Below are 27,059 nucleotides of genomic sequence, written 5' to 3'. Positions count from 1 at the left end.
ATATACCCGGTGTCTGGCAGAGTGCATATGCACGCGTTTTCACGGGAAGAAGAAGAAGAAGGTGAAGGTGGAAGAAGAAAGGCTCTGCTGATGCAGTGCACGAATATATGTGCTTGCTTGCCTTCTGCCCGTGTAGGTATTACATATACGTATACACTGGCGCTCGCGCGCGAATAAGAAAGAGACGAGGGGAAGGAAGGGACTTGGTATGTTAATTATACACCCAAGTACGCCTTTCTCGCTTCTTTTCTTCATCGCTGTCTCGTTGTTCCTGTTCTTCCTTTTGCTCTCACGTTTCTTCCGATGCACAAGAGGAAAAGATATACCGAAAGAGAAATAGGGGAAGTAGCGCACGCAAATTTAAGCCTATTCCACCAACACCCTATTTTATTCCCAGACTTTTGTTTTTCTTCTGTTGCTTGTTGTTACTTATTGCCATTGTCTGCGGGTATCCACGGCTTTAATGACTGGGACTTGAGCCAAAATGATTGATTTATCGTCTTGGTGTACATTCGTATATTACATACTCTGGTTGGGCGTCTTGCAACATCTTTTCTCAAGGGTTTACTCGATGAGGCCAATACAGGGTTTGGACACAATATCATAAACATAAGGAAATTGAATTGCGTTGGAATTAGAGCTACAATGTAGATATAATCTTGTCTTTAACAACACACTTTGTCTTGACACAAGGCAGGAAGGATCATGTACCTCATACACAACCTCCTTCGAAATCTGGGTAAGGATGCCTGATCTCAGAACTTTGTGCAAGGAGTTTTGAGCTCAGCAGTTTTACTTTTTGAAAACATAAGTACTTGACCTGAGGGATAGATGTAGGGATTGTATCAAAATAGTGTCGAATCGTGCATTATTTTTTCTTACAATCTTTGTATCTTTTTCTTCTCAATGACCATTTTTCAAAGGCCCAATGCCACCAAAGAAAACAAACCACTCCAAGCTGGCAATCCTTCATGCCCGCAAATTACCAGATACTGGCTGCTTTGCAGTTTCCAAAAATAAACACCCTCGTGCCTTCACCTTCATACATGCATACACCAACTTCTTCTTTTTTTCTCATCCCTCCCTAATTTCCTTCTCCCTCCACTATCCGTTTCTCTCTCAGATACCCCTCCCCCTTTAATAATCTCATCACCCTTTCCTTCCTTCCTTTCTTCCTCTCTCCTCCTCGATCATTCCCGCGCTCGCGTTCCTCTTTCTCCCATATCCATTCCATTCTCGTGTGCACTCTCGGCCGATCGGGTCGCACGCACACACCATGCGAAAGAAACGAAACGACCTACGACCTGCTGGGAAATTTTTGCGCGCCCCCTTTTTTTTCTTATTTTCATCCTCCCCATCCTCTTCCTCGTCCACGTCTCTCTCCCCCTTGGGTATTTTCGGCCAGTCGTTAAAGCTCGCGTATATAAACATACACCTTGTCCACCTTACCTCCCATACCACACTCGCTTGTGGAGCGGCTCTTGCTCCCAATGATGTTCTGGTATTTTCGAGCTCGTGTAAGTATAAGCGAACTAAAGAGAGCGGCCTTCGCAAGGGAAGGATCGAACGCATGCTTCCATGTATATGTTGCACGCAGGTGCCCTTTTTGCGGCGAAACAACTTTCCGGCTTTTATACATATATGTATACTTAAAGTGAAGCTATTTAAGTACCCACGCGAACGTGTACCTATATGTTTGTATAAGAAGGTCAGCCGAGCACCGTGGCTCGAAAGAGAGTTGCTTACTTAATCCCTCTTTCCGTCGATGCGCTGTTGGTGGTGTGGTGAGTATTTACGTGCACGATGCGTGTAATCTGAGTGTATACATTGGCGGTGTTGGCATTAAAAAAGACTGGAGATGCAAAAAAGGAGGAGGGGGGGGGCTGATGATCGGTATTGCCGATTTTTGAGACCGAGGTAATCTGTAGCGAATTCACGGAGGTTTGGGTATCAAAGATCCGTTTTATCCTTATTCGAGTACAAAATATTCATAGTGTATCGATTGTTATTTTTGTAATTCCTTGGTATAGTTTGGTCATTGACACTCACATCAGTGTTCAAAGTTCAACTTGCACAGAGTGTGCGAAGCACCCTATTCTCGAACTATGTGCTAGATTTGCGCACTAATGCTTGATCACCGATGCATAAAAAGACACCATAATGTTTTTCTTCTTAACCATTCACTTGCTATTTTGTTTAATACTACATGGTACACAAAATAAATTTAAATCTGCATGGATCTCTTTACATTATGTTGAATGAAGAAAAGCTTGATAGCTCACTCTGACAAATACAAGTAGTTCTACAGTTGTACCGACCAATCGCACTTTTGTAGTACTTGGTCGAAAATTTATAGCTATCAATATACATATCTGTGATAACCTACAGTGATGGGTGTTTGTAGCTACAAAACATATCAATAACTATAAATTTTTTGACTGGGTGGTTTTACTTTAACACACGTACCAACGCTTAAATGGTATACCAATTAAATTTACCCCAAAAAGCACATTAAATTAAAAATACGTCGTCAGACGCACGCACGACAAGATATATTGTCCTGAAAAAAATGCAAATCAACCGTTAAAAGACTATCGAACGATCAGACGGGTAATCGCGATCAATTACACCAGACACCTCGACGCCAATCGGACAGCGCATAATAGCAACGTACCCTCTAACCCGCGTATACGTGTACCCACTATGTATGAGAAAGCTATAGCTGCATTATACATTATACCCCTTTTACATGGACCAGCGAGAGAAAGATACCAGGGAAGCCTTCGTTAGCGGGTTGACCTTTTGACGCTTAGATGTATACCCAAGCTGCAGACTACAAGGACCATACTATAATAACGTGCATGGGGAGCCTTTACTTCCTGCGCGCATAATGCGTGTGTGCAGGTACACGCTCATAATGATGCGTGTGCCTGTATAGCGCGTGTTCCGAGGAAGAAATTTTTGGGGTATGCACGAGATGTATCGGGAGACTGCCGAGTTTCAGGCTGGTTCTTGAGAGAAATTTCGTGACGGAACGTGAGGAAAAAACGAATGAGAGATCGGGAGACGATGAGGGGGGAAAAAAAAAAGAAAGGGCCCGACTCGCGAAATGGTCCTTAAATAAAATTTCGTCCCGATCGTTATTTGCACGATTCGATAAATGTTCTCGATCTGCTTGATGTGGGTTGTGCGTGCTTCAGGCGTGCGAATATAAAATGTGAAAGGTAATTTTACCGATTTCGAGCGATATTTTTTGTTTTTACGCTTTTTCTTGATAAATGGGTAAGTACGCCCTGTGAGCTAACACCAATGTCGATTAGCTTTCTATAATCCAAATTGGTCTATAGTCTAGAGGATATATCTATGTTCAATGTTATTCACTTTGGAGGCACAAAAAGTTTAATGACAAAACTGTTACTTTACAAAAAGATTGTTAAAATCGAAAAATCACAGTAATTGCTTAACTTAGCATCCGTACAAGAATACTATCAACAAGTTCATAAGCCCATGGAATATGTTACATTGTATTTCACTACACCGCAAATGTGCCCCCACTACTCTTATGACATGAATAGATATGCATAAAATCCATAGTTATCATCAATAAATTTAGTTATTTTCACTAACTTTTTTTATCCTTTGGCCTCTTCTTTCTGAAGGATTTAAGTTCAGGTGCTGAATAATCCTGTGTGGAAGTAAGGTGTATACGCATACCTCGACAAAGACAAGATAACCTCAAATTATCCTTTCTTATGCTCTCAAGTCCCTATCATATATTTTACGCAATCTTTTTACAACTGCATTATTAAGAGCTACTAACTGTCAAATCTAAGGAGACTAACACATAACTAGAATGACCACACAAATTACTATTTTTTTCTCTTCTGTTTAACTCTCGTAACTTTTACTTGTACGTATCTACTCACTCTGACAACGTCTAAAACTCATGCTTTCTACTAAGTAGTTCGTGTCGATAACTATGTTATCGATTATCGATGTTTCAGTGCCAAAAATAGTATTGGATAAAATAAAAGTACTCTAATTATTATGATGCTATTGTTACATGGTCCAGCTTGTCATATATGTTTTTGCAATATAATGGTGTACGCACCTAATTCAATTGTTATTTGGTTTGCAACCCAAGTGCATTTCATAATCAACTTTACTTTTTCGATGCCATTTTAATTAATAGTACTTTCAATTAATTTACAGTTTTCAATGTTTCGATGATGTGAAAATTTTTATCAATTTTTTCACCCCTTTACCAACATTGTTTTTCCTTAAAAATGATTTTACCTTATCGTTCCATTAAAAACTAAAAATATCATGTGAACGTAAACTTATTTACGTATTTATTTTCATTACATACGGGCACCAAAGACCCTTTTCCTCGGTTCCGATAAAACGGCCAGGACTTGAAAATCTTGTACCATTGGATTACAAGCCCGTTCCTCTACCCATACGGACGGATTAAACAAAAAAAGGTAAACCTATCGAGCTGATTACGTATCCTTTTTTAAGGCAATTTTTCTCTCTCTATCGCAAAAGTCGCTTTATTACATTATACATTCGCGAAAAATACTTTCAATGTCGGAGGCATGTAATTTGATCGAGGATCCGCGAAGTAAAAAAGCCAGACGCTAAAGCCCTTTCTCTCTTATTTCACAAATGGATTGTTGCGCTCGAGGGAGAATAACCATTGCCGATAATCGAGCCTCGAATCGAAACCAATCGAGATAATTGAACTTTTTTTTTTTTTTTTTTTTCATCCAGAGCTCCGGTTTTCCTCTAAAGTTTCATGCTTGGTAATTAATATCGACTTACTCGCTGTTGCGTGTATGTAGAATGTAGCGTAAAATTCGCTTTTTCATGGTGAAAAATTAAAAATATAATTTCGTAAGTCATTTATTTTTCACGTATTTCTCGGCTTGAGGTTACACTGTGTAGCGTTGAAATATATTCTTATGTCTTGCGAAGTACGAACAGTCTGGTTTTAAAGTTGTCCATTTTTTTTTATAGTTGTATAGACAAAAATGTTATAAATGGAACTTCTCAAAATATTTTCCTTAGCGTTTAAACTAGATCATACAAACATTTGTTATATTTATATTAAGTGACTGTTGTCATTCTGCTAAAATGATCTTCAATAATAAAAAAACACCAGAAACTCTTCATACATGTAAACGGCTCCCCTAAAAAACGCCAATAAAAAGTTGTATAAAATCGGTAACATTTTTTAGGAAACCCCCAGAACCAATATTCAATTTCATCTTCAAAAATACATAGGCAAATTCGTTAAAAAAAACTTAGTAATGCCGATTATTTTATCATTTTTTTATTTTTATTTTCAATGATTATCCCAGAAAAAGTTAATTTAATTTTAATATTTACTTGTTCTAAAATAAAATTTTTTGTCATTTTTTTCTGAATTTCAAAAATTGTCAGTGGAAATTTGCGCATTTTAATTAAAAAACCTGTTACATTTTAAGCCTCAAAAACCTTGAAAAATTTTTTTGATACTAGAGAATGATATTAAAAATTTGAACATGGATTCTCCCATTACATTCCAAAAGGCAGGTACAAGATAAAAATTCACATCTCGAAGCAAAGTCTTAGAAAACAAATTATCTAATCTTTTGGTACCACTAGCTAATTTTTCAGTGGAATTGTTCATACAGACTCATAGTTTGCCTTTTGATACACACACGCGCACACAACAGAGTTTTGCTTCATTCCTCATTCACGTCACCTTCGTTCGATCGAACGTATCCACTTCCTCGGAACTTTTTCTATCGTCCCTTCTTTCGCACGAATTCGTTCCGCTCTCCATGTATATATAATACCTACACGGACGACTCGACATATTTTTTTGCCTTGCAAGTATGGTCGCGAAGTTGAGGCAGCTTACGACGAAAAGGGAAGAGAAGAACAGAACGGCAGCATCAGGAGCCGGCATGTGGCTTCTTTTCTTTCATGTATCTCGAGTCACTCTCTTCCACTCTCATTTTTTTAGCCTCCTCCCCCCACCTATACCTATACAGCATCTGCTTCATGCGTTCCTCTCGTGCCTCTTCTATTTCTCTTTTTCACTTAGTCATCGAAGAATTTAATCGTTTTGCAAATTATGCGAGGACAATCGATAAAAAAAAAAGGGAAGGAGGACTCGACTATTCGTGACGCTAACCGTAAACTTAGCCGTGTGTTCAAGATTTTTTATGAGAGCCATAAGTTTTTTGGTTTTTGTGGTTTTTTCAGTACTATTGGCTACTTCTATTTAAAAATATCTTGAGACATGATATCATACTTAAATCCCGCACTTAATAAGACCTTTGGTCGTGTCTTTATCATTTTTGATAAGTGCTGTAAGTTTTTATGGTTTTTATGGTTTTTGTGGTTTTTTTCAGTATTATTGGTTACCTACCTCTTTTTTTAATCTGAAAGATATCTTGAGACATGCTCCCGTACTTAATAAGACCTTTGATCGTGTGTTCAAGATTTTTTATAAAAGCTATAGGTTTTATGTGGTTTTTGTGGTTTTTTCGGTATTATTGGTTACCTACCTCTTTTTTCGAATCTGAATGACATCTTGAGACATGCTTCAGTACGTAATGAGACTTTATCACTCTAAAAATTTCGATAATCAATGGTATAATGATGAGAGTTCAAAGACAATTGATTATGGTCATGAAACATTCATACGATAATAATCGGTATTTTAGGATCATCATTTATAATTTTTTCGACAACTGATGGTTGTAGTTTCAGTTGTGATAGAAATCATCGATTAGCTATCACCCCTTTTATCAATTTTTACCTCTTGCCTCACCTAATCAGCTTTTAAAACTTTTAAAGTCATCAGTCATTTTCAAACGTAATTAGGAGCAGCATACACGCAAGTAATCAACGCAGGAAGATCACAGACAATTTCATCTTCAAGATAAACATTAAAAAAAAAGATTGAAAAATCATACCACAAATTAATATATACAATTCTACACTAACGTCACCACAAAAGTCTACATGGCGGAATCCTAATAAGGTCCCCACCCGGATTCCCGAACCACATAACCTCCACCAAAATTATCGGATCACTCGGGAGCCACAAACCTTGAAACAATAACCCTGCACCATAAAACGCATCGTCATCATTAGATAATCAGAGACACGTTCGCTGTATCGTGCACTAAGTGTATTATACAAGCGCGCAATGGTGGTGCAATCGTCACGAGCTCTCTTGCGGGCAGGCGAGTGCTAATAGCCCTGCAGCTCGTAAATCAATCGGCACCGGGCGCCTGTGCATGGATATACCCTATATACGGGCCTTTTCTTTTGTGTGTGTGAGAGAGAAGATGCAGGTACGTATGAGGCATCAATTAGCGAGAATAGCTGAGAGCTATAAAAGCCGGGAAAACGCGAGGGAAAAATGCCCGATGAGTGATTTATGCACCCCAGATCACTCTAGATGGCGCTCGCACACGGGGGTTGATATAACATACGCTTTTTCTGCATGATGGTGATGTCTTATCGCCTTTGATGTTATTTTATTTTATTTTTTTAAATATGGTAATTGGTATCGCTTTTTTAATCATGCCGAGATGAGAATGCGTGAGATTAATGGACTATACGCTGAAAGTAACTTAGGAAATCGACCGATGATGGCGCTGTTTCAATTCAATGAAGAACAATAAACTAAATTAAGAATTAAGAAAATACTTATCTACGAATCGAACGGAAATACACGTGTAGCGACTTTTTCTTAAATATAAAATACACGTTATTACACAACCGACACATTGTAATTATCATTATTGCACGTGTACTACATGCTGTGTACGTTTCCCGAATCGTTAATCGCAACGCGTATGTATATATAATTCATATACGCCCGGCATGATGCGCCACAGCACGCACAGGTCGAGAAGCTGTAATTGCATTCTGATTTATGCGCCAACGTCATTTGCATGCAAGAGAGAGAGAGTTCTCGTATTTCATCTCAATTAACGACTTTATACCATGTACGGCGCATCAATTAAACCGCCCTACTCTTCAAGAGTGCGTTATTTTACATCGATTCAATTAATAGTGCGTAAATCGATGGATTTCCCTCTTTTTTTTCTCTCCCTTCTACCCGCTCCGAGTTCATTTACCACGCACAGGTGTCATTTTGGCCATTTTAGATGTACTTCCGTACCTTGATCTTATTCATTGGGAAAAAAGGGACATTTTACACGATAGGTCTCTTTCTTTGAAGCCTTTTTTATCGATAACTTCATCAAATGATTATTTTTAGGGTAGAAAATTTGCAAATATTCAAGCATTTTATAATGAAAATTAAATTTTCATTGAGCCATAACAATATTAAGGTACAGTGTTAAAGCAAATGCACTTTTATTACCTATACATGGTGACAAATCCTAAAATTATATGTATTGCAGTATCAATGATCTCATCTCAAAATAATTGTAATGTGTTAATAAGTATAATGGATACAAATTTTAATACCAGCATTCTTACAAAGGTAAGCAACCAAAATGGTCATCCCTCTTTATGTGTGGCATCAAGTCTTGGGAGCAAAAAACATTACTACAAGAGGGCTTTGTTGTGCACGAAAAAGCTTTGTATAAATTCCAGAGTAACACCCAATAGTCCCTTGTCGAACAATAAAAAGTTAAGACACGTATATATGTTCACGAGTGTGTATGTACATTAGGTATAGCTCGCACATACGAAGATGAAGTTTTTGCGGTTTGCCGACGTTTCATTACGGCACATGCGCGCTTGCAGGCCGCCGATCATTTCAAACGCGTGTCTTACCCCAGCAAATCGTCGACACGGACGGCGCGAAGGATTTTCCACGCAACCGCAAACGTCTACATCCCTCGCGTACGTATAATAGTATGTACGTACATGATGATACAGCTTTGGCTTTAGATAAACGCCGCACGAACGCGCGTGTACATGATACAAGTACTTGAGAGTGCGTACGCTTACTGCGGGGAGAAATGCTCGATTGATCGGCTAGATTTTTACAGGAGCTAATCGAATTCGTAACTTTATGAATTTTCATATCTAGGTAGCTTGAACGACTCTTGAAAAAATATTATCATACAAACCTTTACAGAGGTGTTTTTTTTTTTTTTTTATTTATTTACATTGGCGCTGCTCTATTTGGGAAATTTTAGCTGGTACTAAATGCGAGTATATAGTGTACATAGATGGAGAGGTATATGTAAGGACTTACCGCCAAAAATGAGGAACGTAGCCGTTTGGACACAACTCCCTGCACTGGCCGCACGGTGCTCCGAGAAACGCGGCGTTGATCACGTTGAACGTGACAGCTTGGGTGGACAGCATGCTGCTAGAAAAACAAAACAAATGGAAATGTCAACTAATCATCTTATTTCAATATACTGTGTGTGGGTGGTGTAGCTAAAAAAAAGCGATGGGAGGAGGAATAACGCCAACCTACAATACTTATACATTGATTTATCTCGTGTTTCTCGCATAATCATCTGCACTTTGTATTTCTGTTCTCTTAAAAAAATTATGGGATAAAAATGATGTGAAATAATACTTAAGGTTCAATTTTTTTTAATGCTTTTTGTTCCCATACTGGATGGATGTAGAAAAAAGTTAATAAATTTAATACGCAAGTTGGTAAGTTTAATTTAGAAATTAATTTTTTTTTTTTTTTTTAATAGTTCACAATTTTTTTAAAGACGACAACAAATCAATTGAAAAATGCAGTAAAAACAATACTGTAGATTTTAATTTTCCCAGGGGCTAATCACCAATATATAAATCCAATAGGGAGTATCTGTTTAAACGAGTGATCAAATTCGTTTTTGTTTACAAATACACAAAGGCTGCTTATCTTTTTGTTATTGTGATGCCTCAGATATAATTAATTAAGGCCGTTCTTAACGAAAAAAAAAAAAAAAAAAGAAGAAAAAAGAAAGAAAAAAAGCGTCACGCGCTAATATGCGACAACGATCGATTACAGAGCTGGTGTCGCTAAATCGCATCCTGAATTAATAACTACCTGAGGCTTAATAAACGGCTTGCGCTCACGTATGGATACATACACATGCTATCGGCCGACGTCATAAACGTTTGGCTTCGATCTTCCTCGATTATATCCGCGGCACTGTATAATTATTACGTATATATGCACCTCGTGCAATTTTTCATGTATATGAGGGAGAGGCGGTAGTGTACACATTTGACAGCAGAGAGTGTGAGTTTTGTGGGCAGGCACGTATGAATATACATTTACGTAGGTATATATATATATATTATATGCAAGAGAAAAAGGAAAAGTAAAGATGGTAAAGTGCGAGTCATGAGAAAGACGTACGAGCTGCAGCGCTCGATAAAATCTCAAATATTCGATAAATGACAGGTAAAAAAGGAGAAAGGGGATGAAAGTTTTTTTCATTTTTTAGATTTTTTTGCAGTTTAAGTGATTTTTCTGTTTTTTTTTTTTTTTTTTTTTTTTTTTCTACAATAATCTAAAACAGTGCCACCTGCATGGGAAAAAAATGTTAGATACACGAATAAATAGCCTGTTATGGTCTGTGAAGACTGTTAATTTTTTTTACACCTGAAACAAGGGTTTTAGAATTGAGAATTTGTTTTAAATATATTAAGACAAATAATTAGTTGAAGAAAAAAAAAATTAAAAGAATTGGGACTGATTGTTGATGAACCCAAGCCAGCATAGCGAGCATATCGGTGGTACGAACGATGAAAACACATAAGTTATTCACCTAAAATAATAGCTTATTAACAATGTATGACGATGTGTGCTCACAGAGCATAAAACTGGCCACAGGAGCACCTCGTTATTAGATTTTTCGTATTGTTACGGGAACTGCGTCAAAAAGTCCAAATGGTCCCACATGTTTTCCACCACAGTAAATGTTAAGGTAGTTAATGTAAAATTTCGATGAGCACCATTGAAAAAAAAAAGAGCTTACATTTTCCCACTGCACCTATTCGCCTGAATGGACAATATTTCCCTCGCGATAATTCATTAGGTAAAATTTCAATTTTTACTTTTTATTTTTCTCTCGAGTAATTCTCGCGTAAGATGAAATTTATGTGACAACCTGCACGTATAGCACAGCGCAGGCTCAGGTCCCACACACTGGCGGTACACGCGCGTTTCTTGGTCGGACGCGACAGGCGCGAGATTCATTAAAAAGACGCCCCAAAGAAAATCGATCGACGCGACAACGAGAGAGACATACCAGCCAAGTCACGGCAACAGCAGGACCAGCTGCAGTCGGGCGGGCTATTTATCCGTGGATTTACATCACGCGGGGCGACGCTTGGCTGCGGCGGGCTCTTTCGTTAATCCGCTGCATGAGGCTCCGGCTGACGTGACGAGATTTGTTTTTCTTTATTTTCTTATTTATTTTTTTCTTTTTGAGAGAAAAAAAGCTAGACGCACGTACGCTGCACTGCTTTTTATAAGCTGCAAATTGTGCCTTTACTACGCGTCAAGGATTTATTATGCTGAACGAAATCATGAAAAAATGTATGCCTTAAGACTTTTTTCATTGTTTTACGTAGAAATAATACCAATGAGGCGTATAAAAAAAACTTACAAAGGTGACTATTCAGTAAATAAAATTACGATGATCTCGTATACGAAGAAATCGAAGTATTATTCAATGTATTTGGAATTGTCATTTTTTTTAAATAGAAAAAAAAATACTTGTAGATTTCCTTTTGTAAGAAATCACGTGATTTCTTCGGTGTCGATACATTGAAACATTCATGTCAATGAATTTCATTTGATTCTATGAATTAAAAACTTTTGTCCATAAATTGACTGAGATAAACAATGGTATAGGGTAATCGTGGGTAAAACAAATGAAGCATGAAATACGCTGATTCACGTGATTGCACACTGAAAAGAGTGCCTCCTTATCAATTTTCAGCTTAAAATTACTTTGAACTTAAATTTTATTAATTTTCATTAATAAAATCTCAATCTCCTCACGAATATAAGAACGACGCACGTAGCGCTATCAATTAGCTCAAGTCATTCGAGGAGTAAAATGTTATTACAGTGGGGGAGTTCCAAAAGTAAAATTTTCAAAATGACGAAAAAAAAAATGTTACTCCTTCTTTTTATGGGAAGCTATAAATGATGTCAAGGGGGAGCCTCATACAGAATCTAAATACGATAAAACAAGTCCTTCCACAACTATACAGCATACCTCCTTACAATGTAATTTGACTTCCTATAAAAAGTATACGTAACGACGGCTGTAAAGTTGCAGTGTATGGCACTGAAGTTTTGTAATAAAATCACAGCCACAAGTAAATGTCCATGTCGCTATTTAGTGTCCCCTCGGCAAACAAAAATGATCATACTTTTTCCAAAAATCGCATTCCAAATGAATGCACGCGTATACGAGCTCCCACAAAAATGACGTCACTCCAACTCCAACGTCACGTTACCAAGCAAGCGAATGCCTCGTCTTCTTCACATATGTATATACGCACAGGTGAAAAGAAAAGAAAACTCTCTCTCATCTGTACCCAAAGCACGGAGCGTGGAGAGAGAGAGCGGGTATATAATCACCCTTACTATATGCGAGATAAATTGATCGAGTGCACGTCGTTCCTCTCCCCGAAGTCACTACTTATTAGGAGAGAGACGGAAAAGCCGGGGCGTCGCTCTATCCCTCTCTCCTCTCGAGCGAACAAATGAAAAAAAGGAGAACATTACTGCAAAACCAAAAGCTTGTGAGTATGTATACATATACATTTATTATATATATATACACGTACGTATATGCACACATTAGCCATCACTCGGGCGTTTGAAAATTCGAGCGGCCGAGCGCGACGGGAAGACAGATCGTGTTCTGCGCCATCGAGTCCTCGTTTGTTTATTTATATATTATCAAGATGCCTCCGGCCGATTGCGCATTGAAAGTGCCACGCGCGCTCTCCTCCTCCTCCTCCTCCTGGGGTGTTTAGTCACTCGTATACCTCCTGTTGATTTTATTTACTCTCCTTCCGGAGAAAAAGGCCCGAGATCACTCGAGACGGCTTCATCGGAATCCACCCCATATGTGTACGTTCTCGAAGAGTAAGACTGATTTGTACGAGGCTTTTTTTTATATATATGTAGAAATCGGAGCTTTCGTATGCAGCGAGGAGGCGGGCGATGGACACTGAGCCTGCTAAACGCACGCGGGATTTGGTGTACACGAGAACGAGGATTGATGGCGCTGATTTTTTGAATGCGTGTGCGCGAGGAATCCGAGATGAGAGAGGTTGTCTTATCGATGGACGTGACGTGCCTTAAAAGTGTCGGCGTCGGTCTAATGAAGCTGTCGAGGGGAGTCGGACGAGAGGGTCTAATTGATGCCGCACGGAAGAAAGCGTTGGTTATTGGTGTTTCGCGGATGAAGGATCGTTGCTTCCCGTGGATCGGAAGATTTGAGGAATCCGATTTTGTGGTTTTTAAACGAAACGAAACCTGCACCTGTACATTTTCAATAGTACCACGCTTTGGACATTCTTTTTGGCTTCGAATACAGTTTCGTGTATTTACTTTGTCAGAATCCCATCATCAAAAGTAGGATAAAACTACACACGTTCGGAGACAATGTTTTGTTCAAACAACATCTCGATCAACATTAGCTTCATTACAGTGAACCAACTACGATATTTTACGTATATATAAATCTGTTTGGATTTACAAATAACTTCTCAACTGTACGAATTCGTCAATCTCTTCAAGTGCAGCGTCCACGCACTGACAGATGGAACCTTTGTGGGACGATTTAAATCAGAAACAAAAAAAAAATTATTCCTTTCTAATAACTGCGAAGCCGATGGAGAATATCTCGCTCACCAAAATGTACGATCTATAAAGAAAAAAACTACTCGAAAAAAAAATCGATTCAGATCCATATCCGTTAGATATTCTATCCATCGAATGTTTCAGCTCACCACTAAAACAGATTGAATCTCCGTCTGACGAACTACTTTCAAACCGCACGCGCCCGAACGGAAGAGCCGTCGCCGCGACTTTTTTTTTATCCTCCCCCCGCGCAAATCGAACCCAGACCCACAGAGAGAGAGAGTCTCGACTTCGCAAAAAGAGGAGCGATCCAATTAACCTTATTCCTCGACCGCCGTACGTACACATCCGTCCGACGGCTGCAGCTCATATCAAAACTCAAGCAGCCGCACACGTTACACGCCAAATCGGTAAAGTCCAAGCCACGAGGTGTACCGGACGATACGGAGACATAGCCTCAACGGTGCCCATTAGAATTAAAGCTAAGAGCCGACAGCCATTAGTGCCCCCTCCCTCCCCAACCCGTCTCCTAATGCCCGGCGCGACATATTGCGCGGAAAGCCGCTTTTTACTCGCGTGTGTACAAAGAGCGAAAGGCGGAAAGGGGGAATCAAAGCGCCTACTCGTGTATCATCAAACACGAGAGACGGCGAAAAAAAAACCACCCCCCTATGGGCCCATACGTATACGTATAGCAAAATTATTATCACGGGGCGGCGAGGAGCTTTTTTCGTGTGTCCGATCGCTTCGTGAGAATTGCTCGCTAAAAAAAAAAAAAAAAAACATAAAGCTTGGCTCTTTTTTCGGCTCGTTCGATGAGGGAAAGCTCCACGTGGAGGAAGGAAGCTGCAAGCTCTCGCGAGCCATGACCAAGGGGTATACATATACATCACAAAGGGTATCGCTTACTGCACCGATGCGTGTACACGTATAGAAGCACGAACCCAAAGATAAGAGGGAAGGAAAGAAACAGGCCACCGGCCAACTTTCCCATGCACCATACATGTGCCCAACTGGCTTCTAATGGCCGAGATACGCAGAAGCCGCGCGAGAGAGAGAGAGATCTCCGGACTCTCGTGGATCTCTTTTTTTTTTCTTCTTCTTCTCCTTGTTTGCTCTACTCCCCCTCCGTACGTATAATACGGGTGCGCAGTTGTCGGCAATTCGCGAGAGAGCCGACCGATTAGCATTCCCAGGAAGCAAGAGAGCACAAGGAACGGGGGTTGGTGCATGGAGGTACGGTAGCTGTTGCACTACTTTTGGATATAAGCTCGCTCTCTCCCGTGTGATTTACGTGCTAAGGTACATATGTATTTCGGGGGGGGGGTACATCGTGTGCTCTCAAAGGCTGCACAGGTTGCGCAGGGGGTGGGTTTCGAAAGTTTAAAGAGGATACTGAGAGATGCACTGTGTCTTGGAGAGGGATATGGTTCGCGAAATAGCCAAGTTGGAGCCGATCTTGGGAACTTTCAACGAATCAGCCAACGAACGGCTGTATAACTTTCGAAAGTTTTGGTATCCAGTCGATTTTTTTTTTTTGTTTCCTTATCCATAAGGGTGTTTTAACTTTGATGAAGAGTAAGGAAAAGAAGGTTTTTTTCTCTCTTCGAAAGTACACCTTGTTCTAAGGGTCTGGTCATTGGTAGCCTATACAAATTCGTACCAACGGGCAATTGTTTTATCTGAAAATCGACCCCACGATCAGAAAAAGCGCCAATAACTCAAAATTCTTTTGACGAATGCCCTAACTCGAAATTGCCGTCAAGAAAACGCTAGCTCACATTTAAAACCTAATTGGAATCAGCGCTTTCTTGGGTGCAATTCTGAGTTAGTGCTTTTTTGAAGGCAATTTGGTATTGGCCTTTTCTTTGACCAAAGTACACGTACTTTATGCATACGAATAGATTAATACACTAGCGAGTAATTTTTTACCTACGGATAACTACATCCATACTCACAAGTAATGGTTCATCCATATAGATTTAATTTCTGATCACGAGGCTCAACCTTGCGCTCTCAAAGATCACCATTTGAACAAAATTGAAACGTCACAGCTCTTACACGTTGACGTATGGTATACTAGTTTCTTTGTTTTTTTTTTTCCCCATCACGTACAAAGTAACACGTATACGGAATATTGCAGGGACAAAGAAAAAGCCCGTCAAGGCGGCCATTAACACACAATTCCTCTAATTGTACCAGGAATCAATTCGCCACCGACTCGGACAACGGGTTTTTCGCTCCTGTGCCGTACGTATACGTCCCTTGCTCGCGCACCATATTCGACTTCGTCCATACCTCTGCCAATGCGACAAATCAATTGGCCTTTTCCTCTCTACTTTTTTTTCTCTCGGTCACACAGCACATTCACAGAAACGAGAGATCATCGAAGCCTATCAACAGTAAAATCATCCATATTGAAATACAATAGCGATGCCCTGCTCATTGTTCCCTCCAGTCCCAGTGAATCATTTTCTCGAACCGAGTTACAAGAGAGCCGGTGAATGGAGCAGCCCAAGGTATAACTCAGCGGTGGAGCGGCTCGTTACTTCATCCCCGCGCACCGTCGCAGCAGTCTGCGCGTGTATATATATACCCGTGTGGATTCCAGAACAGAGTCGTCGTCGTTGAGGTGTACGCATAATGAAGAATTACGATTATGCCCGAAGTGACGTACACCTGACGGCCGGTAGGGCGGGTATTGTTGGATTTATCTGTTGGCGCTTCACATCAATACAACGATGATGAGGATGATAAACATAATGGAGACAAAAAAAAAAGAAGAGGAGACGTACATGTCGCGTTGTAACCCGAGTTAATTAACGGTTTGTCGTTGTTTGCCGCTGCTGCATTGGCGAGGTAAAATTTGAAGGCTAATTAGAAGCAATGCCCGGCTCCGCTGGGTTTGAAAATAGGGAAATAAAATTTTATATTGTAAAAACAATCAAAACGAGCCGTCGCTACACTATTTGTGCGTCGGGGAACTTTGAGATACGACAAGTTCAATTGGAACGTCGAGCCAAGCTTTTATGGTGCTCTGAGCAATCAGTCGTATCGAATCGTGTTGTTCGATGAAGGGTGATTTTCGCACGTACTTTAACTCGTTGATTTAATCTTTTTTTTTTTATGTATGCAAAAACAAAATCATTGCTATACAGTTTTTCTAATTATTAAAAAAAAATAGTAAACATAAGTACGCAAGATTTATTGTAAAAGCAGACGTCACCGAGCTATTTATTGTACAGTTGAAGATCACCGATTTTATCAATCATTGACGAAAAAAATTGTTTTCTACTTTTTACTTTAATAATTAAAATTTATTTTCATAACAATTTTAACTTTTTGTTAAAATTATTTCAATTTGACATATCAGTTTAATGAGTATTTGTCTTCTATAGAGAGTTCACCGTCTATAAAATTGAGCAGAAACAGGCGAGTAAGATAAGATGAGCCGTCGATGCGTAGAGAAATTCAAATAACCTGAGCAAATTTCATTAACATCCGATATCAGTACTTTTATTAGAAAATTTAGCTAATCTAAGAACATTTTAAAACGAATTTCTCATCATTCTACAAAATAAAGTAGAAACAGACGTGTAAGGTAAGACACGCCATCGATGCGTAGAGAAATTCGAATAACCTGACAAAATTTTATTACTATCTGATATAAGTACTTTTATTAGAAAATTGAGCTAATCTAGAAACATTTTAAAACGAATTTCTCATCATTCTACAAAATAAAGTAGAAACAGACGAGTAAAGTAAGACAAGCCTTTGATGCGTAGAGAAATTCGAATAACCTGACAAAATTTTATTACTATCTGATATAAGTACTTTTATTAGAAAATTTAGCTAATCTAGGAACATTTTAAAACGAATTTCTCATCATTCTACAAAATAAAGTAGAAACAGACGAGTAAAGTAAGACGAGCCATCGATGCGTAGAGAAATTCGAATAACCTGACAAAATTCCATAAGTAACTGATATAAGTACTTTTATTAGAAAATTTAGCTAATCTAGGAACATTTTAAAACGAATTTCTCATCATTCTACAAAATAAAGTAGAAACAGACGAGTAAAGTAAGACGAGCCATCGATGCGTAGAGAAATTCGAATAACCTGACAAAATTTTATTACTATCTGATATAAGTACTTTTATAAGAAAATTGAGATTATCTAGAAACAGTTTAATGTGAATTTGTCAAATTTCTACAAAATTAAGGAAAAATAGACGAGTAAAGTAAGACGAGCCATCGATACATAGATAAATTCTCACCACCTGACTCAATCACATTAACATTCAATATAAGTACTCTTGTTAAAAAAAAATATTTTTAGTTAAAGTAGGAACAGTCTTAAGAATATTTAACGGAATTCGTCAAAATTAAGTAGAAACAGGCGTGTAAAGTAAGACAAGCCATCGACGCGTAGAGGAATTCAAATAACCTGACTACATTTTATTAGCCTTCAACATAAGTTATTTTGTTGGAAAAAAAAATGTATTTTTAGATAATCTAGGAATTTGTTAGAATTACACAAAATTAAGTAGAAACAGACGAGTAAAGTCAAACGAGCCATCGACGCAAAGGTAAATTCAAATGATCTGACCAAATTTCATGAGTATCCAATATAAGTACTTTTATTAAAAAATTGAGCTAATCTAGATACAGTTTAGAATGAATTTGTCATAATTTTACATAATTTAGGAGAAACAGACAAGTAAAGTAAGACGAGCCTTTGATGCGTAGAGAAATTCGAATAACCTGTCTTGTTTTTATTAGTATCCAATATAAATATTTTTGTCAGAAAAAAAATATATTTTTAGATAATCCAGCAACATCTCAAGCAAATATGTCACAATTCTACAAAATTAAGTAGAAACAGACGAGTAAAGTGAGACGAGCCATCGATGCGTAGAGAAATTCCAATAACCTGACTACATTTTATTAGTACCTGATAGAAGTACTTGTATAAGAAAATTTATCCAATCTAGGAACAGTTTGAGGAGAATTTGTCACATTTTTTTAAAATTAAGTAGAAACAGACGAGTAAAGTAAGACGATACATCCATGCGTAGAGGAATTCAAATAATCTAACTAAATTTCATTAGCATCAACATAAGTTATTTTGTTGAAAAAAATAGATTTTTAGATAATCTACAAATTTCTTAAAGCGAATTGGTCAGAATTTTATAAAATTGAGGAAAAACAGACGATTAAGGTAAGACAAGACATGGATGAGTTGAGAAACTCAAATAACCTGACCAAATTTCATGAAATCCAATATAAATACTTTTATTAGAAAATTAAGCTAATCTAGAAATAATTTAAAATAAATTTGTTAGGATTCTACAACATTGAGGAGAAACAAACGAGCAAGATAAGATGAGCCATTGATGCGTAGAGAAATTCAAATAACCTGTCCAAATTTTATTAGTATCTGATATAAGTACTTTTATTGAAAAATTTATTTAATCTAGGAACAGTTTAAGGAGAATTTGTCAAATTTTTTGAAAATTAAGTAGAAACAGACGAGTAAAGTAAGACGAGACATCCATGCGTAGAGGAATTCAAATAATCTGACTAAATTTCATTGGCATCAATATAAGTTATTTTGTTGGAAAAAAATATATTTTTAGATAATTTAGGAACTTCTTAAAGCGAACTTGCCAGTATTTTATTAAATTACGGAAAAACAGACGAGTAAGGTAAGACGAGCCATTGATGCGTAGAGAAATTGAAATAACCTGGCCAAATTTCAATAATATCTAATAAAAGTACTTTTATTAGAAAATTTAGCTAATTGAGGAACAGTTTGAAGAGAATTTGTCATAATTCTACAAAATTCTACAACAGTTGAAGCCGATTATGTTTGATTTGAAATTTGCAGAAAATTTGCGTTTTATACACTACAAAATGACGATAATTGCCTGTACGATCTTTAATTCGAGTTTTATGGCTAGTTGGTGCACGAACTCGTGATCACCAGTGCGATAATTTTAATTAACTGCAGAAAGTCGAGGCGATAAAAGAGACGAAGAAATGAAAAAAAAAATAAATAAATAAATAAATACGAATTCTATTTCCGGTGAAAAAAAACCGCACTTGCTCGTAAATCACTGTAATTTTCTGTGATTGCAAACGCAAGCCGAAAGAAAATCAAGTACCCTCATATCGAAGCGGTAAAAATTTCAGAAAAAGAAAACTTTTACCGATTCGCGCACAAGCGCGTGATTACAACCGATGACGATGGCAGTAAACTTTTCATCATTGCTCTCTCTCTCTCACGATGCCGCAAAGATTAAATAGATTATGTAGTTTTTTTTTCTTTTTTGACAAAAAAAGTACAGTTTGCATGCGAAAAATTGTTCATCGCAAAATCGTCACGACACGCGATTTTTCTTCGACCGACAGCTTCTCGTCTCATAATACTTAGCAATCATTAGCTCGCTGCAACACTATACACGTACATACAGACAGACAGCTCAAAATGTATATGTATACACATGTGTACAGAGGGGCTTTTATGGCAGGAGGCGCCTCTCGAGTGGCATTATTTTCAGTGACTCGAGAGAGTTGCCTCTCGTTTTTCTCGCGGCTCATCAACTGCCGAGCTTTTATTGTCCGACCGGCTGTATGCCTGTGCTATATACAATGCAGCGTGGGATGAGGATCGGCGCGTGTTGACTTACGGGGCCGCTTTTGCGTACAGAGGGAGAGAGCTGCGAGGTGTTGATTGAGCATGGGAATGATTGACGAGCCTTTTTCTCTCTCTCTCTTTGTTTGTTTACTCATGAGAAAATTTGATGGTATTAATTTACGAAATCGTGCATGCTTTTTACTTAATCCCTCGTTGCTTGCAAATTAGGGTTTATAAGCGTATACTGCAGCTGGACGGTTCATCGTGTTATTGTTCCATTTTGATCTTTAAAATCATGGGGAGGAAATCATTTGGTTGGCCAAATAAACATTTTCGCATGAAAATCTTGACTCACCCAGAACTTTTCCAAACGCATGAACGACGCAGCAAAGAGTTCATTTGTTACTTTTTACAGTTCAAATGGAGTATAAATTTGATTTTTTTTTTTCCCTTCATAATTACTGTAATCACTGGGATCGGCCCACAAAACGAAAAATTTTAATCGCAGACAAGTTCTATGTATTAATAAAAATAACTAATATCTCGAGTGTTTGGTATCGCAGTTTCCGCCTAAAGTTGTTTTTTTGAAAATAAGCACCAGAAAACCAGAAAACAATACAGGATCCTTGTTAATATTTCTGTCCATACTTGTTTGGCAGGTACTTGGGTATGATGACCACGTCATAATACACAGTGAAATATACATGAAAACTACCTTATCGGTTACCCCCGTATCTTTATATTGACTCGATTAAAACGTTCATTCGAATTGATACCTGTATGCACTTTCATTCAACTCACACTTACCCTCGTCAACAAACAACAACCATAAACGAAAAGGATCGATAATCGATCGATCAAATACCTATGAAGTTTCCATCCTGATTAAGAAAAACAGAGTTTCCGAATGAGAAAAGCCTTGACAAAAATGAGTATGTATGATTATCGTTACAACGTGCCAACTCGCTTCTGAAAGAGGTACTCTTACACACGCATAAAAAAAGGACGAACAACGTTAAATAATTGTAGAAACGTATAACGGAAGATGCAAAGAAACTTGTCGAAAAGCCGAATAAAGTGTAGATAAAACGATAAGTATTTATTGAGGACGAAACAAAAGGGGAACCTGTATAATAGAACGCACCTGAGAAGGGGATGAAAAAAAGGGGACAGGAGATAGATAAATGAAGAAAGCACACGTGCATACACATACAGCAGCGCTCTCGCGACATACACGTCAATAGGTACATATAGAAAGAAAGGGGAGCGATATATAACGCACACATCATCAGCTATATATTATGTGTACGTATACACGCGCAAACGGTCTCTTCTTACCTGTTGCCTCCTCCTTCTCCTTCAACCTTTTCCTCTTCTTCTTCTTCTTCTGCAATGTATATGTGCAGTCAAGACGCGTTTAGGCACACACACTGCACAAAAGCTCTTTCTCTCTCTCTCTCTCTTCTGCTGCACGAGCACAACCAACTTTCACCACACACGCGCGTTTACATAAGTATTTGGCGCAAACACTACTACTTATATATACTTTCTCCTTATCTTCTTCTTCTTTTCTCCGTGATATGTTATATGTTCTCTTGACTTCCCGAAGCAATCAGACACCAGACGGTTCCCTCTGCTCGATTTTACGCGCGTATTTTTTGGGCGGCACGCGAAGCTCGACGCACTACCCTCTCCTTCTTTCTCTTCCTCTGGCCCGAGTAAGGCCCGGCTTAGCACCGCTTCGCCGTGCAACGTCTTTTCGAAGCTTCCAACTTTTTCACCCTGCATTCAAACATACGTGTTTATACGTGTGGAATTAACGTGGGTATTGGGTATAATTGTGCAACAGACGAAATAGTGCAAAATTTATATTCAGCTCTTTGTAATATCTTAAATAAACTAAACGAATTTGGGAGCCCTGACGCCCCGAATATTTTAACCGACTCAAGTGCATAGGTACTTTTTCGGGCGCTAATTGCGAGATAAATCGAGTCTGATAGGCGGAGCACAGGAAACGGGGTTGTGGTCTGCCCAAGGTACGTATATATTATACGCCGCGTTCACGGGATAAAAATAAAGGGGGGGGGCGAGGTATACCTATGTTACGTACGTTATGATATAAGAGAGAGAAATTTGGAATCGCGGAATTTCGTGTATATAACAGGGTATGGGATATTATATACTCGTATACATGTACGTCTGCAAGCTGCTGTTGTAGCGTGCACCGAGGATACCGCGTTAGAGGGGGGGCATACATGTGTTTAATGTGTTGAGGCACAGAGAATCTCGAGAGCCGAGCCCTCGAGGGCTGTTACTTATATATACATGCGTGTAGTTTTGCGCCGTGCTTGACCCGACCGATGGTCTCGGGAGTAAGTGTAACGAGAAAATTCTTTTACCTAACGATTTTATCAGATAATTAAGTGAGATATTGACGTTTTGTACGTACGTATACATATGTACACGTGTTTGCCTGTGTTTTTATTTTACCTTTTTTTTTTTTTCATTTAAAGAGGGGATGATTCGATTAGCGTTTTATAAACGAAGGGTTTTTCTAATATTTTTTATACATTTTGCACTTGGGATGTAAAGTTCTGTACTACAGACTCTTTCTCTCCGTCGGGCAAATAATCTTGGTTACAGTCATCAAGAAAAAAAAAAAAACAAAAAAAAACAAGTTACGCGACCGCCAATGCGTCGCATCCTTTCGAAAACCACGAGCGTCGCTCGGGAAGCATCAAGGGGCTGATCCGCGTAAAATACCATTGAGTGGTATTGCACTGTCGTTCAAAGGTGTAGCCGGAAGTGTCACCTCCGCGTGGGAAAAAGCAAAAAGAACCTGTTTTCCACCCTTCATATACAAGTGCATAAAAAACCTCTTTTGACTCCTTTTTTTTTTTTATCCGTCACATTTGTACGATACATGTACGCAAAGAAAACGAAGGAAAAGACAAGGTGCCGGTTTTAACGAGCACTTCGCACACACCATCGGCTTCCGCGTCGCGGGGGATAACGTAATCGACGATGGTTCGAGTTGCGCCGATCATCGTGTTAACGATCCATAATATGGTTACAATTTACGATGATCGGGTACAGCTCGAAATTTCTATATGTGTACGTGATGCGCGTGTACATGCGTTGTCGTCGATTTCACTATATGTCGTGTACAGTGCACCTGTACACTTTTCTTCGATCTGCATGTCTGAGATCGAGAATGTTTCTTTTTTTTCTCCTGATCTGATAAAAAGACAATCGCGTCACAATCCCGATTTTTCGACGACGATCGTTGTAAGTGGATTGCCGATTTTGTTCATTTCGCCACAGATAACCAATCCACGCGCAACTGTACCGATTTCTGCCGATTTCCCCCGAAAAGCCCGCAAAAACGAGACGTAGGTACATATACACACGGGTATAAATTCACTGGGCGAAAAAAAAAAAAAAATCGTATCCCCCTCCCAGACACGAATAAACGATCGTGGAGTCCACCGAGAGAAAAGGGCACGCCATCAGAAGTCCGTACAAGAAAGAGACGCAGCCGGTAGGCCTTGGCTGTTGAAATCAAACGTCGCCGCAAGTCCCCCGTTCGATCAAGTCCGCGCGAGAGAGGGTAAAATGCACACAAAAGAACAAAAATCGGTATACGGAGTATATTATATACAGCCCGAAAGGAAGAGAGGGAGGGTGTGTGTGTGTGTACGTAGGGATTGCACCTGCGCGCATATTATATATGTATACACGCGGGCAATCCTCCCCGCGTCAGTATAGTTTATTCGACGGTGCACACAGAGACACCGAGGGAGGAGAGAAACGCCGACAGGAGGAGAGAAAGATCGGCTCGCGCTCGCGAGAGACCCTGTCCGCGTCTCTTGGGAGGACTTACCGTTTTTGCCTTCCGAGCTCCCCCCCCCCCCCCTCTCTCTCTCTTGTCCTGCAGGTCTTTTATAACCGCGCTGCCACTGACTGATGCTGCTGTATTCTGTTGTTATATATATGTGACCGAGGGAGGCGGGATCGGCTTTTTATACATACATATACATACGCGGTGAGGAGACGAAGGTCGAGTATCAGGTATACGTACGATTGGGTCATCGGCACTTTGGGAGGGTTTTTAGACTTGGTGAGAAATCATTTGCGTACAGGTACTTCGATCGAATTATTCATACCGATTTAGTTGTTAATCACGAGCGTGTACGTATCTCGCGCGGGCGATTTACACGGGTGACGAGGTTCGCGATGAAATATGTATATATACGCGTTCTCGTATGTAAAATATATACGTATGTGGTTAATGGCTCATTCGAGCGAGTGATTAATTTACAATGTTGGGAGGGATGATGGTAATGGCGAGATTAGTGATTGGGGTATTGGGAGTTGCGCGTTTTGGTGTCAAAAAAAAAGTATATATATATATGGATCGATGAACAGTTACTCACTCGCGGGTACCGTTTCGCGTCGGATCTCTCAATAAATTTTTCCCCGATGGCAAAAGACCGCGGCTCCCGCCCGTGGTAATTTCATCAAGTCGTGTGCCACGCTTTACGAGTGCCAATTGAAACTTGGAACATGATGGACGGCTTTTGGTATATTTACACCTTTTTTTTTCAACGATTCGTATGGATGGCCATGTGTATTAGTAGAAGGTGTATGGGAAGATTTTTCATAGAAGAAGAAAGAAAAAGAAAAAAAACTTTCAAGATCACCTAAATCACGATCGGGCTAATCGTAGGTTTATTGGTGCCTGCATTGCACGTTTTGCCAGGGTAACGTGCTCGGAGCTTCCTATGTATGGGTATCTGATCGACTCCCCTTTGGCATTACGGAACGTGTAATTTTCTTCTCTAATGTGATGCTTAAAGGTGATATTAGCCTTTCGTTGGCGGAAAATTTGAAGGTTTTCAGGACGGGTTTTTGCCGATTTTTCTTTTTTTCAATATTCCTGATGAATTGACAAACTTCGCGTAGCCTTTTATTTATTTTGTCTGATTAATTGGTGAAGCGCAACTTCCAATCGTGTCTTTTTTAATTGTAGGTAGGTATACTGTATAAAGCAAAAAGTGCGCAAATGAATGATTTTTGCACGAGTACGACGTTTGCGCAGGAAAACGTTTGCAAAGATTTTCAATTTTGAGTATTGTACTTTGTCGTGAATCAGGGCGCAAAGGTTACCAGAGCACAAAATACCGTACTTGTCGCATGCTGCTAAGGACCATTCGTTTTGCGCACTCCGTGCAGGTACAAAAAGCTAAGGTGCAGGAAAATAATTATGGCAAACTGAAATCTTGGCAATTGGTGCGCAAAGCATGTGTATATTATATGGGTAAAATTGTCGCGTGCAAAAATCACCTGTTTTGCGCAATAATACTGTCAAGCTACCAAATACTTTTTTGGATATTCGTCAACCGGGTGTGACTGTAATCACGAACTTTTCACCAAACTGCACCACTAATTTTTATCACTATACTTCACATAATTGTCACACTCGAACGCACCTTTCAATGAAAAAACAAAACAAAACTATTCAAACGTCGTTCACAAATCGCGTTTAGAAAAAAAAAAAATTTATTTTTTTTTTTAAACAAGGCCCAAAAACCGCGAGAGGGATAATATAACCCCTGCGCCCGGTATCTCCGCGCCGGGCTCTAAGCGGAACGAAACTGCCGTTGGGCCCCGAGTCGTCGGCTGAGGAGGCTGCCCTTCATCCATACGCGCGGAGGGACGAGTCATCTCTCCCCCCCCCCTCACTCCGTGAGGCCCGCGCCTCCGCCGCGTGAGGGGACTCGGTGCGGCTTTTTTTCACCCGAGTCCCACCTCCCGCCCTCTTTCTCAATGCGCGCAATGTGCGTCGAGCGGATTTTGCTACCGCGCGATTTTTGCGCGAGTCGATCGATTTTTCTTCTCGCGGGGATTAGGATATAGCGTGTCGAGTGTCTTTGATTTTTTTTTTTTTTTTTTTTGGTTTGGGGTGCTTGGAGCAGTAGCCGGTGATTGTTTTTTTTGCTCTAGCGAGTGGAGTCGCAAAAACTGCGAGAAAGATTTTTTATTTTTTTCAATGAACGACCGTTTCGCGGGAAAATTTAATTATAAATCCTATGTTTCGAGTGACAATGTGTTCCTTTTATTTTATTTTTTAAATTTATTTTTAGCTCAAAATATTTAATAAAGTATGTCCCGCGAACTGAAGTATCAATCATTCGTTTTGACGCACACGCAGCTCAGCGTACGTTTTCATAAATGTGCATGTTATTAGAACAATTTTTATTAATTTATTATTATTTATTCATTATGAATCGTCAAAAAAAATTTTTTTAAAGTCAGTATCCATGAAATTAAATCGTTACTGTTTTTTAAATAACTAAGGCGTGAATAAAACCAAATTAGGTAAACAAATAGAAGTGGCCTGTTGTTGCGACTACCTATAGGTATAGTAGTAATTTATTGGTATTGCGAGCGATCCATAATTTAAAAAAAAATTTTTTACAAATAGATTATTAAACATTTTTTTGTGATATCGAGTAGATGACACTGTCTAGAAACGCATGAAACAATTTTTACAGAAAAAAATACGCAGACTAATGTAACATATTT

General features: G+C 39.0%; 1 protein-coding gene across 1 annotated transcript in view; it reads right to left on the bottom strand.

The window, feature by feature from the left end:
• The window catches only part of LOC106636435 (uncharacterized), a 250,834-nt gene extending 241,480 nt beyond the window's left edge, over positions 1-9,354 (bottom strand). Inside the window, exon 1 of the mRNA XM_089588933.1 lies at positions 9,242-9,354. Coding sequence (XP_089445059.1) covers positions 9,242-9,354 — 113 coding nt within the window. The remainder of the gene's footprint in view (positions 1-9,241) is intronic.
• Positions 9,355-27,059: the final 17,705 nt, after the last annotated feature.

The sequence above is a fragment of the Copidosoma floridanum genome, unplaced genomic scaffold (assembly GCF_036245765.1).
Source record: "Copidosoma floridanum isolate Cflo_tuat_1 unplaced genomic scaffold, Cflo_Japanese_pri ptg000007l, whole genome shotgun sequence".
Taxonomy (NCBI): Eukaryota; Metazoa; Arthropoda; class Insecta; order Hymenoptera; family Encyrtidae; genus Copidosoma; species Copidosoma floridanum.
Note: the sequence above shows the minus strand (reverse complement) of the source record. Positions and strands in the feature narration are given on the sequence as shown.